General features: G+C 35.6%; 1 protein-coding gene across 3 annotated transcripts in view; it reads right to left on the bottom strand.

Moving 5' to 3' along the window:
* Nucleotides 1-17,285, bottom strand: part of DCX-EMAP (Doublecortin-domain-containing echinoderm-microtubule-associated protein) — a 1,094,074-nt gene that overhangs the window by 148,950 nt on the left and 927,839 nt on the right. For all 3 annotated transcript variants that reach the window (XM_072521390.1, XM_072521389.1, XM_072521391.1), the window contains one exon: nucleotides 8,300-8,428. In XM_072521390.1, the coding sequence (XP_072377491.1) occupies nucleotides 8,300-8,428 (129 nt within the window). The remainder of the gene's footprint in view (nucleotides 1-8,299; nucleotides 8,429-17,285) is intronic.

Below are 17,285 nucleotides of genomic sequence, written 5' to 3'. Positions count from 1 at the left end.
TCTGTATTTCTAATTTGTACATTGCCTCCCATATTTCTGACCTTGGTACAGAGTCATACGCCTTTCTCAGGTCCACAAATGCCAAGTGTATATCTCTATTTTTGCTTTTTTCTTTTCCAACAGTTGTTCCAGTAATTCCATCGTAATTGTACTCCATTATAGGTATTTAGTTCCTTTTTCTGTCAATCGCTGTCATATTTAGTTTCTGCTTCACTATCATCATCATCATTATTATCGTCACTGTTATCACTATCTCCGTTATTTATATTTATAATAATTGGTTCAATATCATCCAACAAATTGTCAATTTCTTACATTTTTTTTTCTGTTGCTATTACGTGGTTTACGTAGTTTTTTCATTTCTCTGGCGTAATGACCTGGTACGCTGCTGTAATTAAATTTCGCATTTCAGCTTCATTAAAATTCGCGTTGCTATATACCGTTTCACTTCACTACAAACCATTTCGATGGGATTGAGGTCACAGTAATAGGGTGACAAAAGCCATTCTTGAATATCTTTTTTAGTGTTGAACTGTTGGGAATTTGTTCTGACTTTCTGTGATAGGAGGCATTGTCCATTACTACAACAGTTTTTTCTTACAAATTTAGCATTAAGTTATTTTCGAACCAATTTTCGAAGGTCGGTCCATCCATTTCGTCGTGGTAGTCCTGAGTATTTTTCTTTGCCAAAAACGTGAGCTCTGCTCCATCAACAAATCCGCTGGTAGATCCTGCGTGCAATAAAACGAACAGTGCACCACGAGCTGTTGAAGCTTTTAATCCTGTTGTCAGACCACGAAAAAAAAATATGGCGATGAGATGTAATTGTTTTATTAACCCATTCTTTTTTCACACTGTGCCCGATATTTACCCATGATTCATCCAAATACACTATGTTGTATCCTTCTGCACGGTATTTACGAATTGCGATATTCTGCACGGTATTTACGATGACGCCACGAGATGATTTCTAGTTTTTTAATCAAAATTTAATTTCTGCCACGTTTTATAAACACAAAATCCATATCACTCAGAAAGCGATGTAGCGTAGCCCGTGAAAAGTTGGGCAAAGTTTCTTCGACATTTATAACGGCTAATATGGTGTTTGTTGTTGGTAGTATGTTGTCACGAAAAAATTCATAAACTATTCTACGAATTTGGCCCCTGACACCTTCATCGTACTTGTTGTCACGAGAATTAATAACCTTTCGCTTGTTGGGCGTGCTCTTTGGAGATTGTAATCCAGGTGATGAATATTCCTGTCGTATGCGAAACAGAGTCTTTTCCTAATTACACTTGATACACTTTAAGAGGGTTGTGATGTGTTATTTGATGACATGTTTTGGTTTCTACGCGTGATTCCTTGTGTGGCAACAAAGAGGAGTTGAATTTTTTGTGAATGTTGGCAGGGGAGGAAAACTGTTTCCGATATTTTCTAGTGTGGAATAACTATTCTGAGTGAACAATCCCGAGAAGGATGATTCACAGTAAGTTTTTGCCTCGATGAAAGAAGTTTTTTGCTCAATCATTACGTTTTTGATTTTCTTTTGTAGTTCATATTTTGGACAGTTCTTGGAAATGGGTACTTGATCCTTACTATTGCAATGGATGCACTAAATATCATTATCCTGGCACGCATGATCTTCATTTTTGGTTTTTCCGCATTTTATGCTTGTGTACTGCAACAAATCGAAATGTGTCCAAATCTTAAACAATTATAACACTGAGTGACTTTGCCAATATAGGTTTCTACAGGAAAAATACATTATTTATTGCAATGTAGCTAGGTAAAATATTTCCCTCAAAGGTGACCATTATAGTCCTTTTCGGTACATAGTTAGTTTTTCCTTCCGTGTCAACCCTTCTAAAAGTTCGTTTGGAACCTAATATGGGGAAGGGAGATTCACTGTTATCTAATAAATAATTTTCATCGTATTGGGTATCAACATCTTTGATTAGACCTTTAATTTCTAGTAGATGATTAGGAATATAAGCTACCAAATTTTCATTTTTTAACTTTAAATTTTTAACCAAATTATTGGCATCAGAAATTGACCTTAACAAAACTTTAATTCTGTTTTTTCCAATGCCTTTAATTTCAATAATATTAGGAATATTCAACTTTTTATGAAAAATATGCGCGACCGTTAAGGGATGCAAACGGCCTATATTTTCATTGTTTGTTTTTTCTATGTAAACATAAACATTATTAAAATTGTACTTATCTGATTTGACTTAAAAAATTTTATCGCTACTGCTTTTTGTGCTGTTGAGTTTCTGGTTCTGACAAGATTGTAGTACAGTCACTTGTTTTATTCGCATTTTTCGCAGTCAAATCATCAAAATTTTCTATTAAACTGGATTCATTAATATGCATTTTACTATTATCACTAACACATGAAAAGTTTAAATCACCTATTGGCGTCTCTGGGAAAATCTCCTCCCCCATGGGGGGGGGGCGCTTATAGACTTATTTATTACACTGAGTTAATGTCAAACTTCGAATCACCTGTACTAATTTAAAATCGAGTTAATTAGTAGAAAAAGACACTGGGCGCTTATTATTGTCGACCTATCGCTTCGGAAGTTCGAATAATAGTGCATTGGAAACTTAGATACTCCACGTCATTTAAGGCTAGCAGACCCAGATTTTCATGTTTCTTCAAAAATCTACGTTCTGATAGGTGTTGATACCTTCTGGAAAATCTTGTGTGTAGGACAATTCAGTCTAGATCCTTCTACTTCAGTCATGCAAAAAGCAAGGTTCGGTTGGATAGTTTCCGGAAAGTTTAATGACAAAAGAAATCAGTTTCATATTGCAACTTCAGTAGAAATGATTTAAGTTCTGACTTAAATGCTCAGCTACAAAAATTCTGGGAACTTAAAGAGTACACGGAACCTGCACTCTCCGAGGAAAATTTAATATGCGAAAAACACTTCCAACAGTGAAGAGAAATGAGGAAGGTCCTTTCAAAGGGGTTCCTTTGAAAATATAGGCGATTCAAAGGGACAGGCATCAAAACGTTTTCTCAACTTGGAGAAAAAACTTTATAAAAATGACATCCTAAAAAGGACCGAATTTATGGAAGAATACATACAACTTGGTTACATGTCCAAGGTTGATGATAGTCAACAGAGCTTTTCGTATTATCTTCCCCGTCACGGGGTCTTAAAGGATGAAAGTCTCACCACAAAGCTTTGTGTGGTGTTCGACTGTTCCTTTCCATCTTTTTCTGGTCTATCAATAAATGACATTCAAATTTCGGGTCTTACCATTCAGGACGATTTATTCTTAATTTTATTGCTTTTTCGACAACATGCATTGGTTGTGTCTGCTGATATTACAAAAATGTATCGTAAGGTGCTCGTGGATCCTGAACAACGAGCACTTCAGCAAATTTTCTGGCGTTCTTCTCCTTCTGATACTCTGAGCACATATTAGCTAAATACGGTCACACATGGAACAGTTTCAGCTTCGTTTCAGGTCATTAGTTGCTAATTTCAGTTAGCATCCGAGAATAAAGATCTTCACCCTACTGCTTCCAAGATCATCAAGCGAGATTTCTATGTTGATGATCTTCTAACAGGTGGAGATTGCGCAGAGTAATTGTCAAATGTATGCAAGGGTGTCAACCATATCTTAAACAGCAGATGTTTTGAGTTGAGGAAGTGGGTATTGAATGATCCGGTAGTACTTAATAAAATTCAAAGTTCCAAGTGTCTATCAAATCTAAAATCATTCGGTGGAGTAGAAAAGGTAAAGGTACTTGATCTAAATTGGATGTGTGATTCGCACACACTGACATATAAGGTAGCTGATTTACCTAATCCCAATAAGGTAACGAAGAGAATAATTCTTTCTGGTATTGCTCAGATCTATGATCCTCTTGGGCTGCTTAGCGCTTGCACAATTACGCCCAAAATTATAATGCAAAATTATTTGGCAAGAAAAGCAAGGCTGAAATTAATCTGTTCCCCAAATCATTTTTACGCAGTGGCAGCATTTTAAGAAGGAATTACTTAGATTAAATAATGTCGAAATACCTAGGTACGGAAAATTAAAGGATTCGATCTCTTGTAAGCTACATAGTTTTTCTGATGCCAGCAACAAGGCATATGGTGCTGCAATCTATGTTAAGAGTGTTGATTCTGATGGATATATTTTGGTTCATCTGTTATGCGCAAAATCCAAGGCTGCACTTCTAAAGGTGATTAACATACCTCGTTTGGAATTGTGCGGCGCATTGTTACCTTCTCATTTGTCTGAAAGGGTAATCAAGTCCTCAGATATCAATTGCGATAAAGTATTTCATTGATCTGACTCTACTATCACTCTGGCATGGATACGCACACAGTCAAAACTATTAAAGACGTTTGTAGTAACTCGTGTCGCTGAGATTTATACCAAAACGGAAAGAAAAAGTTAGCACCAAGTAGTTTCGAAGGACAATCTTGCTGATCTTGCTTTTCGTGAAATTAGTCCCCAATTGCTCATGTCTTCTAACTTATGGTGGTATGGACCTTCCTGGTTGAAATCAAATGATTATCTTACACAATTTTCTCTTCCAGATGAAATTCCGGAGTTAAATACTGCCAGGGTTGTTATTTTGTCTAGCACATTAGACTTTTCATTAATAAAGCAATTCTCTAGTTTGACTAAGTTAAAGTGATGTACTGCTTACATTCTGAGATTCATTAATAATTGCAAAATATCCAAGTCTTCCCTTCATGAAAGAGCTTCAGGTGCTTTAACTTCTCAGGAGATTTCGAACGCTATGTTCGAATATATACCTAGTAAGGATAGTTTCGAATGAATGTTTTTCAGAAGAAATTCGCAATTTGACAAAAAAGGGGCCTGTAAGCCCAAAAAGCAAACTCATTTCGTGGCAACCATTTCTCGATTCAAATCAAATACTTCGTGTTGGTGGTAAATTAAAAAATTCATCTTATTTTTTTGAGAAGAGACATACAATTTTGCTACCACCTAATAATTACTTTACTGGCTTAATTCTTTTAGACCTGGTAATCCTACTCATGGCAAAAATGCAGCCAAACGTATCGTCCATAAATGTATTAGGTGCTGTCATGCAAGTCCACCTAAAAATCTGTCCCAATTATGGGTATTGTTCTGAAGCTATTTCTTGTGGTATCTTGTGGCATGTTAAAGTAATTACTATTTAAATGGGAATAAGCCACAATTAAAGGTTAAACCTTTACTTACTTTAACCTTTAATTGTGGCTTATTGCCATTTAAATACCAATTAGGAGTGATTTACTGAAGGATCGTGTAAACTCATCCCCTCCTTTTTATATCACAGGCGTAGATTACGCGGGTTATTTTTAGTCAAGGATCGAAAAGGGCGTGGATGCAAACTTTTAAAGGCATATGTAGCCTTATTCGTGTGTTTCACAACTCGTGCTGTTCATTTAGAACTTGTATCCGTATTAACTACTCATTCATTTATATCAGCTTTTAAGCGCTTCGTAAGCAGAACAGGAAAACCTCTTAAGATGTACTCTGATAATGGAACTAACTTTCAGGGTGCCAATCGTGAACTAAAAGAGTTTAATGATTTTTTAAGACTAATAACCATGAGATTCAAGACCACTCAATAACCGAAAGTATTAAATGGCACTTTATACCTCCACAATCGCCGCACTTCGGTGGCCTTTGGGAGGCCAGTATTAAGTCAATAAAATCGCATTTAAAACGCATCATAGGCAATGCGTATGAGGAATTCACGAATAAGGAATTCTCTACAATACTCACGTAAGTAAAATCTGTCCTTAATAGTCGTCCTATATCTGCCCTTTCATCAGACCCTAATGACCCTCCTCTGACTCCGGCTCATTTTCTGATTGGAAGGCCTTTGACAGCCATTCCTGAACCTGATTTGATGTACGAAAATAGATTGAACCACTTTCAGCGCCTTTAAAAAAAAGGTGCAGCACATTTGGTCAAGGTGGTTTAAGGAGTTCATAGGAGAGCTGCAGCACCGAAAAAAATGGGAGCAAAAGACATTAATATTGCCACGCTAGTTCTTATCAAGGAAATGAACTTGCCGCCTCTATTTTGCAGTTGGGACGTGTAGTCCGCTGCATCCAGGTCATGATGAAGTTTCCAGGGTGGTGTCCATTAAGACGACGAGAGGGATAATCAAGAGAGCAGTATCTATCATCTGCCCTCTACCATGCAGTGAATAGTGCTAGAATCTTGAAAAATTTTGCTTATTTTTGAAATTGTTAAGTTATTGTATGATTTTGAAAGACTTTAGCCTTTCAAGGCGGGCGGCCTGTTCCATTTCGCATCTATACTTATTTGTCATAATAATAATATATTCATTTTGTATCTGTATTCAAACATACCCGCCATTGACTAGAGCGCTTCATGGTTTAAGCCGTTGAAGGAGAAGCCAGTTTTGGCGCGTACAACCTCACTTCGCTCTGAACACTATACCAGGTCAATCGCCATTCTGTATCGTCGGCTTATTTACTGTAATTTGTATGGGAAGCATTACTTTAATTGAAAGAGCACGTACTGAAGTCCAACGTGCAAAAGTTAGTCATGCCAAAGCTAGAGTTCTGCCAATTGGATTGGAGGGTTGTCCGAAATATGGTAAAGGAAACCTTTAAAGACACCCAAGCCCAGGTATTAGTCTGCTACAATTCTCATAGTTACTGGTGGGGAGCGAAAACCGTCCCTTGCCACTTTTATACCACTAGGAGTTGTAAAAGAGGGTCCGGTTGCCAATATCAGCATCCAGTTCCAGTCCAGATAAAGTTCTAGGACGAACTATCTCTTAAGGAGGGGGCAGTGTAATGCTGGCCCTGACGGGAGTTCAGGAAACCGGTGTTTAGTAATGGGACGAGACTCTTTGAATAAAGCAATGATGCCGCGTTGTCTAGCTTCGAGAAGCTCATGGAATAAATTGAAATTTCTACAGGGATTCAGAGGCGGCTTCGATGAAGTTTCAGAGCAATTGGATATGTAGGTACATAAGATAATTAATTGTTAGCTTGAGTCTAATATAAGTCTAAATATTATATTGAACAAGTTGTAAATAAATGTCGCCAAGGTAACCAATCACGACAAAGATTGTTACTTTGGCCGGCCAACCAACGAGCCGGCGCTCGTTATTAACTGCGCTGTCATTGGCCTCTCGGCGGAAGTGTGCTGAAAATTCTCAAACACGATGTGTATAAAAGAGCAGCACATTTTCCGATCGGGATCCAGTCGTCATACACTACTAGCCCCGTAAGACCTTGTTGGTTCGGTGTGCTACCAAGCTACCTTTGAGTTTTATTAATTAACCAATATCCTGCTATCGTCGAAGACGTCTAAGATTAAGAATAGTTATCCAATAATGGTTATCCAATTTAGAAATTAAATCATCAAGTGTACGAGAACCGGCGTATCGACTACAAAACGCTTCCTGACAGTAGAACACGACTTTCTGAGATAGAAAAGACATTGGTCTTAGAACTATTTCAAATCGTGTCGAACTGACCACAGCGTTATTTGGGCCTGTCATGGTAAAGAGCGAATAAAAGTCCCGACGGGGACTTGTAATTGCCTTTCCGATCAGGTTGAGCTGCAATAACACTTCGTCGTCTCCAAAACCTTATGTAAATAGTAACTATAGGAATTACTGTTAACAAAAAGGTAGCTATACAAAGCGACTGGTAGCAGGAAAAGTCGACATTGCCGGCATTCTTGTACCTCTCTCGAGGAGAGGGAACGCGGCTACACGAAGCGAGAAGGCCGACATCTTTGTGGAACTTGAGATATACACCACACATCAGAATTGTAACACATATTAAGTCAGTGTAAGAATATTTTGTCTGTAAGAAAGCTCGAACTGTTAGAGAATTCTGATTGCCGGTGTCCCCTCACCTACCACAAAGGCTCGGCCCGTAGCGGCCGGTATCTCAATCAACTCCTTAAATACTAAGATGGACTCTCGAAACTTGAGATCATCTTCGAGAGCGGCGGTCGTAGATTGTCCAGAAACCCCTGAAAACCAGGAGGACGCTACGGCCGTACGACATAAATCATATAAATTGAGTAGTTGCGTTCTAGTTTTTAGTGTTATTAAATAAATGTTAGTCACTAGGTATATATAAACTAAATAATAAATTAGACAGTAAGTAAATCGTTAAATTAAGATATTTTAATTAAGATTTAATATATTATATATCCGTCTAGCATATTTTTATATATGTATAAAACCTCGTTTGATAGGTCAAAAAAGCAAAAAATGTACATTATATATAGCGATGTAAACGTATATAGACTTACTTGAGTAACCCATATAAGTTTGTTTTTCCTCCAAAGAGCAATATTTTTGTCATGACCTGCTGTAGCAAACACTTCATCATCCGGATGGACTGCTAAGCCCCAAAGCTGTCTTCCATGACCAAAAACAACCTAAAAAATGAGCGCAAAACAATCTTAAAAATTTGAATTTGAAATCGGTTATTCATAAGGAAATAGTTTCATGCATTGCTTTGTGGCATCATAAGATAATAGCGCAGTGACTTAATATGTGACAAAGTGGAAAACGAAGTGGAAATTCTCCCATAAAGATGAATTATTAAGATGCTTTTAAAAACAGCCGCCAGTGTATAAGAAAAAAGTGATCAGTTTAATATGATCGAAATAATAATTTTTGTATATATATATATTTAATACATTCAACAACAAATATAATAATGTACATAATAATTATTATCTATAGTGACTACAGCTTTTACATTGTGGTTGTTAACCATGTTAAACTTCCTAAAATTTCTATATTTGATTATTCTTATTAGGAATGTTTGTTATTTAATCCGAACAAATTTCGACTAATATTTAGTTTTTTACATTAAGCTGTAGCATTTACACTTTTAAACTAAGCTGTAGTCAAAGCCATATTAGATGGTCGGTTTGAGATTAAGCGACGATCAGTGAGCCTCTAGAAGTCGTTACTTTAAAATTTAATTCTAAGTAACTTTGAAAAGTAAATTATTTAGTTTACTTTTTAAGTTCAGTAATAATGTTGGATTTTGTTCCATTAAAAGCAAATAAAATGAGTATAATAATTAATTTATAGCACACAATAAAATCTATTTCTATTCTAACTACTATCAACAGAACAGAAGAGCATGGAACGAATAATAATGGAAGACAACGTAGCGGGCAAAAGATCCAGAACAAGATCTCTAACATGATGGTCGGACCAATTAAAGAACATGTCTAGTTACCCATTCTCCGAAGCAAAACAACACTTCAAAACAGAGAGATAATTGGATAAAAATAGTCAAACAAATTATATGACGCCACCACATCCTTACGAAGGAAAAAAGATAAGGGAGGATATATTCTTCTTGGGATTTTTCACTCGAAACCTTAAGTAGTTCTTGGTCCTCCTGTGGAATTGACCACGTTTCTGCTCCATATGTTAGCACTGGTCTTATCAGTGTTTTATAGATGGTCCTTTAACTTTTCTGGGGAATTTTAAGGCCATCTGTCTTCTCAAGCCATAGTAACACTTATTAGCAAGCACTATTCTTCTTTTAATTTCTTCGCTAACGTTGTTATCTTTAGTCAACAGTAAGCCTAGGTTTTTGAAGGTGTCCATACTTTTAAGTTCTAAATCGTCAATTATTATTCTTCAAGATGTCTGGTTACTTGACCTAGTACAACAGACCGTAAATAGACAATTGGAACATATTCAGAAGTGTTATATTAATTTTGATAATACTTCGATATTAATTATTGCACCTCTGTTATACTTTGAAGTGCTAGTATTTGTTTATAATTAAAGTTTCAAGTAATGCATGTCACTAATCCATGTTCACTGCAGAACTGATAAAAGCAGACACCAAAAATATTTAAATTTCATCATTTGAGCATTTTAGAAAAATGGCTTTATTTTATCATACAATGATAATAAAATATAATATAATAATATTAGTCTCCCTTTATACTACTAGTGCATCCTATACCTAGATATTTTAAAAACACCTAGATGTTTTCACCGGCGCTGGGGATCGATCCGCGGTCTACTGCGACAGACACTTCTACTGCCTGAGTTATTCGGCCCATATTAAAGTATAATAAATTAAAATACTCCTATATCCAAAGTATTATTTTTTTTTTATTAAAAATTACTTTATATTTAGAGTAATTTTTTAAATCAGAAAAAAATACAAGAAACTTAATAAGCAAAAAAAAATGGTTATTAGATTTCTAATAACTAAACCAAGTAATATGTTTGAATCTTTTAAGGTTATCTAATGGGCCTCTACGCAGAATAATGGGCGAAATATATGAAAATGGTATTTGGAGAAGACGATAATATTTCCAATTGTACGAGAAGTATAAAGAAATAGTTAATGGTAGCGATGTAATATCTTTCATAAAAATGGGTAAGCTTATATAGGCTGGACATGTTTCAAGATCCAGTGAAAATTACCCACCCAGGCGAACCCTATTAGCGGCGCCAGTAGGATATATGAGTAGATGTGGACCAAGACTGAGATAAAGCAATGGTGTGAACGAGAACGCGAGGAAAATCGGCGTAGCAAACTGGCAACGGTTGGCGATGAACAGAAACGACTGCCCAGATAGACTGGGGGAGGTCGATGCTCAACTAGGGCTGTAGCAGCACTGATGATGCTGATGGAAGGCCCAATGGATATAAAAATATATTTTTTTTATTAAGACAAGAATTAAAAAAAATTATTATTATATAATATATTTTTATTTAAAAAGGAAAATATGAAATTTGGTTTTGTTTAAAAAAAAAACTATTTTTAAACTTAAAAACTTTGCAAAAAAAGCATTGTCTAATAAAACACATATTCCTAAAAAAATGTTTAAATTCAATAATTTCTAAACTTACTGAAATAAAACAAATTCAAAATCAAATTACTTATTATCTCGAGTGGAATGAGTGAAGTAGTGAGGAATAATATTTGTAGAGCAAAATAAAGCCCATTTTTAAACGATGGACAGTAAACTTTAAGATTTTTTTTTATTTCAAATTACTATGTCTCGGCTGCTGTGGCCATTGACACGAGGAACTGTATTACAGAAAACAATAAATTAAGTTATATTGATTCAATAAATTTCAATACAGATGATATCAAAATAAAAAGAAAATAAAAAACTAGCGGATGATTACAAAATTGAAATATAGATAGATGATACAATTACAACAGGTGATATAATTTACAGTTTTTAAGGAACTCTATCACATTAGACATATTGTTTTTAGATTTTAAAATATCACATAAACTTCCGTGGATGTTTGATCCGTGCTACTGCGTACTGGTTACATTTCACAAGTATATGGTGTACACTTAGACGGGAGTTGCAATATTGGCAGTTTGGAGGTTCTTCGGGAACCATCAGATATCCGTGAGATAGCCGGGTGTGCCCAATTCTGAGCCTTCTAATGATGGTCTTCGATTTTCTTTCCGTAGTAACAATTCTAGGTCCTAAAATGTTTGGTTGGATGGACTTTAGTTGGGTAGTGCACCTGTTCCATTGATTTTGCCACATTGAGGTAGATAACTTTTTAATTTCAATTATTATATCTTGAAACATTTGTACTTTTTTATCTGTAAGGTCAGAGCGACGTGCTTCATTTGCTGCGTGGTCAGCATTCTCATTTCCTTTAATACCAACATGTGAAGGATTCCATATCCTCGAAACCGAAGTGTTTGATTTAGCAAGTGCTGTACATCTTTCATGGATCTCATTAACTAAAGGATTTGATGTGTAGATTTTTCTAATCGAATTTATGGATGATAATGAATCTGTGCAGATTGCTAAGTTTTTGGTACCCTGCATTGGAACCTCTAGAGCTTTAAGTATAGCGTAGAGTTCTGCTGTGAATATACTGGTCATCTTGGGTAGTCTATACATTGCTAGTCTGTTATTTGTGAAAGTAACAGCACATCCGACACTTTCTTGTCTTTAGATGCATCTGTGAATATTATGTTATCAAACTTGTCTGTATTAATTATGTCGTTAAAAGTTTGTTTCGTGAGTATCGTGGAGGTTTCCATTCTCTTATATCTGCACAAATTTACGTTAAAGTCAGGTAATATTTTTAGCCAAGGTGGAGTATTGGGCTGAATAATGGGGGTGGTAAGATTTAGATCAATATTTTCTAAGAGTGGCAGTAGAAACTGTAGTGATGAATTGGCAGTAGCTCTACTGTGTGCTCCTGTTAATTTAAAATTTTTAATAAGTTGGAAAGATATATTACTTGGTTAGCAAAAAAAGAGTTTAGTAGACATTGTCTTCTAATATTTAGAGGGGGTTCACACGATTCGACGTATATACTTTCTGTAGGGCTAGATCTGAAGGCTCCAAGGCATATTCTTAATGAAGTGTTTTGAATTGTATCTAGTGATTTTAAATAAGTTTTAGGGGCAGACATATATAATCTCGATCCGTAGTCTAATTTAGATCTTATAAGGGCTCTATATAAACTTAATAGGACTTCTTCTTCGGCTCCCCATTGTCGTAGTGATTTTAAGAGATTTATATTTTTAAAACACTGCCTTTAGTTTTTTCTATATGTCTCTTCCATGTTAATTTTTTGTCGAAAATTACCCATAAAAATTTGTGATTCTCAACTACTTGTATTGTATGCTCTTTTAATTTTATGAGTGGAAGAGTTTGTTTATATTTTTTGCTAAAGTTAATCACTTTAGACTTTGTAGGCGAGAAGCTAAAACCAATTTTGTTAGACCAGTGAGAGATGTTATCAATAAGAGTGCTAGTGGACCTTGTTACTTTACCCGAACAGTTGAATGAGCTTTAAATTCTATAAAAGAAACACTCACTCATAATTGTTTAAAGGTGCTGGCATAATTTTAATATGAAAATAAGTTATATGTAAATTTATCAATTAATATAAATACTGTGTGTGTATGCAATTAAATTACGGTACCTGTGATGTTGATGTAATACTTCTTCTTCTTCCTCAGTGCACTGGGTTGACTCGGGAACAGAATCTTCTCAAAAGGTCGCGTGGTCACGTTACACAAAAAATACTGGAGTGTTTCGCGCGCTGATTTATACAAGACTATTTCTAAGATTGAAGTGCGTGTCGTGTCGTAGCCCTGCTCCCTTCTCCCTCAAGACTTTAAGGGGCGGACTGTACAGGTCCGTATTAATTCACGATTGACAAGACATACACACACGTTAATTAAAGAATTAAATATAAAAATAAAATAATAAAATTATTAATAAAAAACTAAGAATATATGTGGAGGGACGTAACATTCCCACCCACCAAAATACATATTTGCATTTTTAGTCAATATAAGGCGAAGGGCATAGCTTAACCAAAGGTCGCCTAAGTTCACCTTTCGCGGTTTGTACGATAGCTACGCGAGCAATATCATCTTGACCGAAAATTAAAGTTTTAATTCGACCCATTTGCCATTGTAAGGGAGGCTTGGTCTCATTACGTATTAATACGAGTGTACCTATATTAGGGTTACCCTCATTTTTATGCCACTCCGAGCGTTGATGAAGAGTATGTAAATATTCTCTGCTCCATCTTTGCCAAAAGTCTGCATGTAATCGTTGCAGCAATTGCCAACGACTTAGTCTATTTAAATGAACATCACTGTAATCCCGATCGGGAATTATCTTTAAAGGCTCTAGTGTAAGAAAATGACCAGGTGTTAACACTGAAAAATCATTTGGATCATTACTGACAGGACATAAGGGACGACTATTTAAGACAGCCTCTATTTGTATGAGTAATGTATTGAATTCTTCATAGGTTAAGACCCGTTCGCCAATGACTCTAGACACATGTGTTTTTACGCTTTTTATACCCGCTTCAAACAATCCACCAAAATGGGAAGCTGCCGGAGGATTTAAATGCCATGTAATGACGTCGTTTTTATCAAAATGTGATTTAATGTCTTCTAAATAGGATTTTGCTCCTACAAAATTTGTTCCGCAATCAAAATAGACAACAGAGCAACGTCCTTGATGTGCTATAAAACGTCTGAATGAGGCTAAAAATGCCTCGGTACTAAGTTCAGATACCAATTCTTAGTGCAAAGTCTTAGTGGCAAAGCATACAAATAGGCAAATATAGGCTTTCGTTCGTTTAGCATTTTTAAGCTTATTGGCTCGTATCAGAAAAGGACCGCCAAAGTCGACGCCAACGCAAGAAAATGGTTTGGTCTTGGATATCCGTAGGTCGGGAAGAGCCCCCATAGGTGGCTGATAATTTTGAGGTTTTAGTCTCCAACAGGAAAGACATTTTGAAAGAACACTACGAATAACACGTTTGGAAGAAATTATCCAAAAGTTTTGTGACAAGGCGAAGTGTGTACCTTGAATGCCTGCATGTAGATGTACAATATGAATTTTCGAAATAAGTAATTTGATAAAATTACCTTTGGAAGGTAAAAGAAGAGAAAAGCGCTTGTCATACGCTAATTCTGACTGGCTAAGTCTTCCGCCCACTCTGAGGAGATCATGTGAATCAAAGAAGGGATTTAATTTTTTCAAATATTTGAATTTTATAGAATTACCCTTAACCTGTTCTATTTCCTTCTTCAAATATCTTTGTTGCACTAATCTAATTAGTTGATTAGTGGCGTTACTTTGCTCCTGAATAGAAAGCTCTCCAACTGTTCGTTGATTGGCTGATTTTAGGTTACCAACAAATCTAAGAACATAGGAAAAGATACGTTTTAATTTTGAAAAGGAAGAAAATCGATTACAGAGAGTATCGACAAATTCATCAGATGGAAAAGACAAAAGACAACTTTTCTGTTTCAATTCTAAGTTATGCTCGATAGAATTGGTCAAGGAGAATGACCAGTTATCTTCAGTAGTGCAAAGAAATTCCGGACCCACCCACCAAGCAGGAGTATTTAAGAAATCCTCAGGGAAAAGTCCACGGGATCCGTGATCCGCACTATTTAATGAATAAGGAATATATCGCCAGTGTTTTAAAGCAAACCTGTCTTGAATATAAGAAATTCTGTTACTGACGAAGGTTTTCCATTTATATGGCTGTGAATTAATCCAATGAAGAACAACAGTCGAATCTGACCATGCGTAAATTCTACTAAACGGTATAGTGAGAGTCTGCAGTATATAAGATAATAATTTACTAAGAATTACTGCTGCATTGAGCTCGAGCCCATTTTCGTAACTCAAATTCACCACGTTTCAATAAAGATATTAATTCTTTTATAGCAAGAACACTATTTTGTAAAGAATCCTTTCCTGTCACCACATCATCTACGTAAGTATCTTTTAGGAGTATAGATGAGGCTACAGGTAAGTCCGGTTCGTCGAGTGCTAGCTGCTGTAGAGTACGAATTGCAAGATATGGTGAGCTAGACACATCGAAAGTAACCCGAGTAAGTTCGTATTCAGCAATAGATTCCTGTTCCGAAAAACGTCAAAGTATTCTTTGAAATCTTTGTTGCTCAGGAGCGATAAGAATCTGAGTAAACATGGATTTAATATCTGCAGTAAAGAGATATTTATGAAACCTGAATTTAAGCAATAAATTTACAAGATCATTTTGTAATTTTGGACCTGAATATAACGTATCGTTTAAAGACGGAAAGTTAGGGGCGTGTGCGGAAGCATCAAACACAACGCGCAATGGAGTAGTACTGGACTCCTTGTAAAAACAATGGTGTGGTAGATAATAAGCATTATTTATTGCCGTACTTGGCTGAATAGGATTTAAATAATGATTATCTATGAAACTTTTGATAAAGCTTGAATATTGAATCTTTAGTGATTCATTTTTGGCAAATCTGCGCTCTAAAGAACTAAATCTTTGTAAGGCTAAACGTTTTGTGTCGCCAAAAGAAGGTATTTCGTTTTTGAAAGGCAGCTTTACTACAAATCTGCCCTCGGAATTTCTATAAGTGGTATGAGTATACAGATTCTCACAGAACGAGTCTTCCGGAGAATAAGATTTAACTTCTGGTACTTCCTCAATGGCCCAGAATTGTTTTAATGTCGCATCTAATTGCTCAGAATCATTAGCAGAAAATGACGTAAAAAAGGAATGAATATTTGTTATATTTGTAGGTGGAATATTTCCCATCAAAACATAACCGAAACTTGTTTCAAGAGCTGAAAGCTGATCATTACGGGTTTTAATAATGCCTCCTGTTAAGATGTAAGGAAAAATATTTGCTCCTAATAGAACATCAACTTTACCTGAAATATTTGCCATTTTATCAGCCAACCTTAAATGTTGAAGATACGGCAAGTTGTCTAAAGAAATTGGAACAGTTGGCATGTTTTGACAGATTTGAGGAAGAATTATTGCATCTATCTCGCAATGAAAGTTTATGTCATAAGACGAAAAAATGTTCAATTTTACGCCTGATTTGGCTGGGGTGCACATTCTATCAAGACCTTGTATCGATAAAGCCGCATTGAATTTAGGAAGACTTAATTTGTCTGCACATTCTTCACTAATGAAGTTAGCTTGAGACGCACTGTCTAATAAAGCTCTAACTTCCAAGGCTTTACCAAAACGATCGAGAACATAGATTGTAGCTGTAGCTAGCAAGACATTATTTGTCAAAGTATTTGATAAGGCGGAAACAGAAGGCATAGGATCGTAAGATGAACTAGCAACCTCGTTGTGAGGAGAAGAAGAAGAAGAATGATCATTTGCATTGAGATTATCAAAATGAAGAGCAGTATGATGTTTTTTATTACAATGTGTACATCTTTTGGATGAAAGGCATTTGATCGTAACATGAGTTTTAGAAAAACAGTTTATACAACATTTATTCTGTTTAGCAAAGTCAAAACGTTTTTGAGGTGATTCAGCAAGAAATTGATTGCATTTAAATAAAGCATGATCCGAACCACAAAATAGACACTTATTTTTGACAGAACTGGTCAAAAATGTAGAAGTTTTGTAACGAGTCCGTTACTTAAATAATCGTTTACCATCTTTTTGTGACTGGAATCTTTTAATTTAATTCTAAATTAAATTCATATTGAAATATTCTTAAACTAAATATTTAAATAACTCCCAGTAAATTTTATTTTCTGAGGTTGGCATTAAACTGCGCCCTCAGTGGTAAAATTCTGAAAGTAAATTCATTCTGCGACGTGTAGAATCTCAACGTGGTTACTTGTTAACTGGAGATGATCGAAAGAGGATCGATTCGATCAGAGTAGTGCGGCTGGGAGTGCCACTTTTTCCCGAATTTAGTTTAAGTTTATTTTTATTGTGAAGAGCTGTTTATTTTAGAAGAAATCA

The sequence above is a fragment of the Diabrotica undecimpunctata genome, chromosome 2 (genome assembly GCF_040954645.1).
Source record: "Diabrotica undecimpunctata isolate CICGRU chromosome 2, icDiaUnde3, whole genome shotgun sequence".
Lineage (NCBI taxonomy): Eukaryota > Metazoa > Arthropoda > Insecta > Coleoptera > Chrysomelidae > Diabrotica > Diabrotica undecimpunctata.
This window is presented reverse-complemented; position numbering and strand designations above follow the sequence as displayed.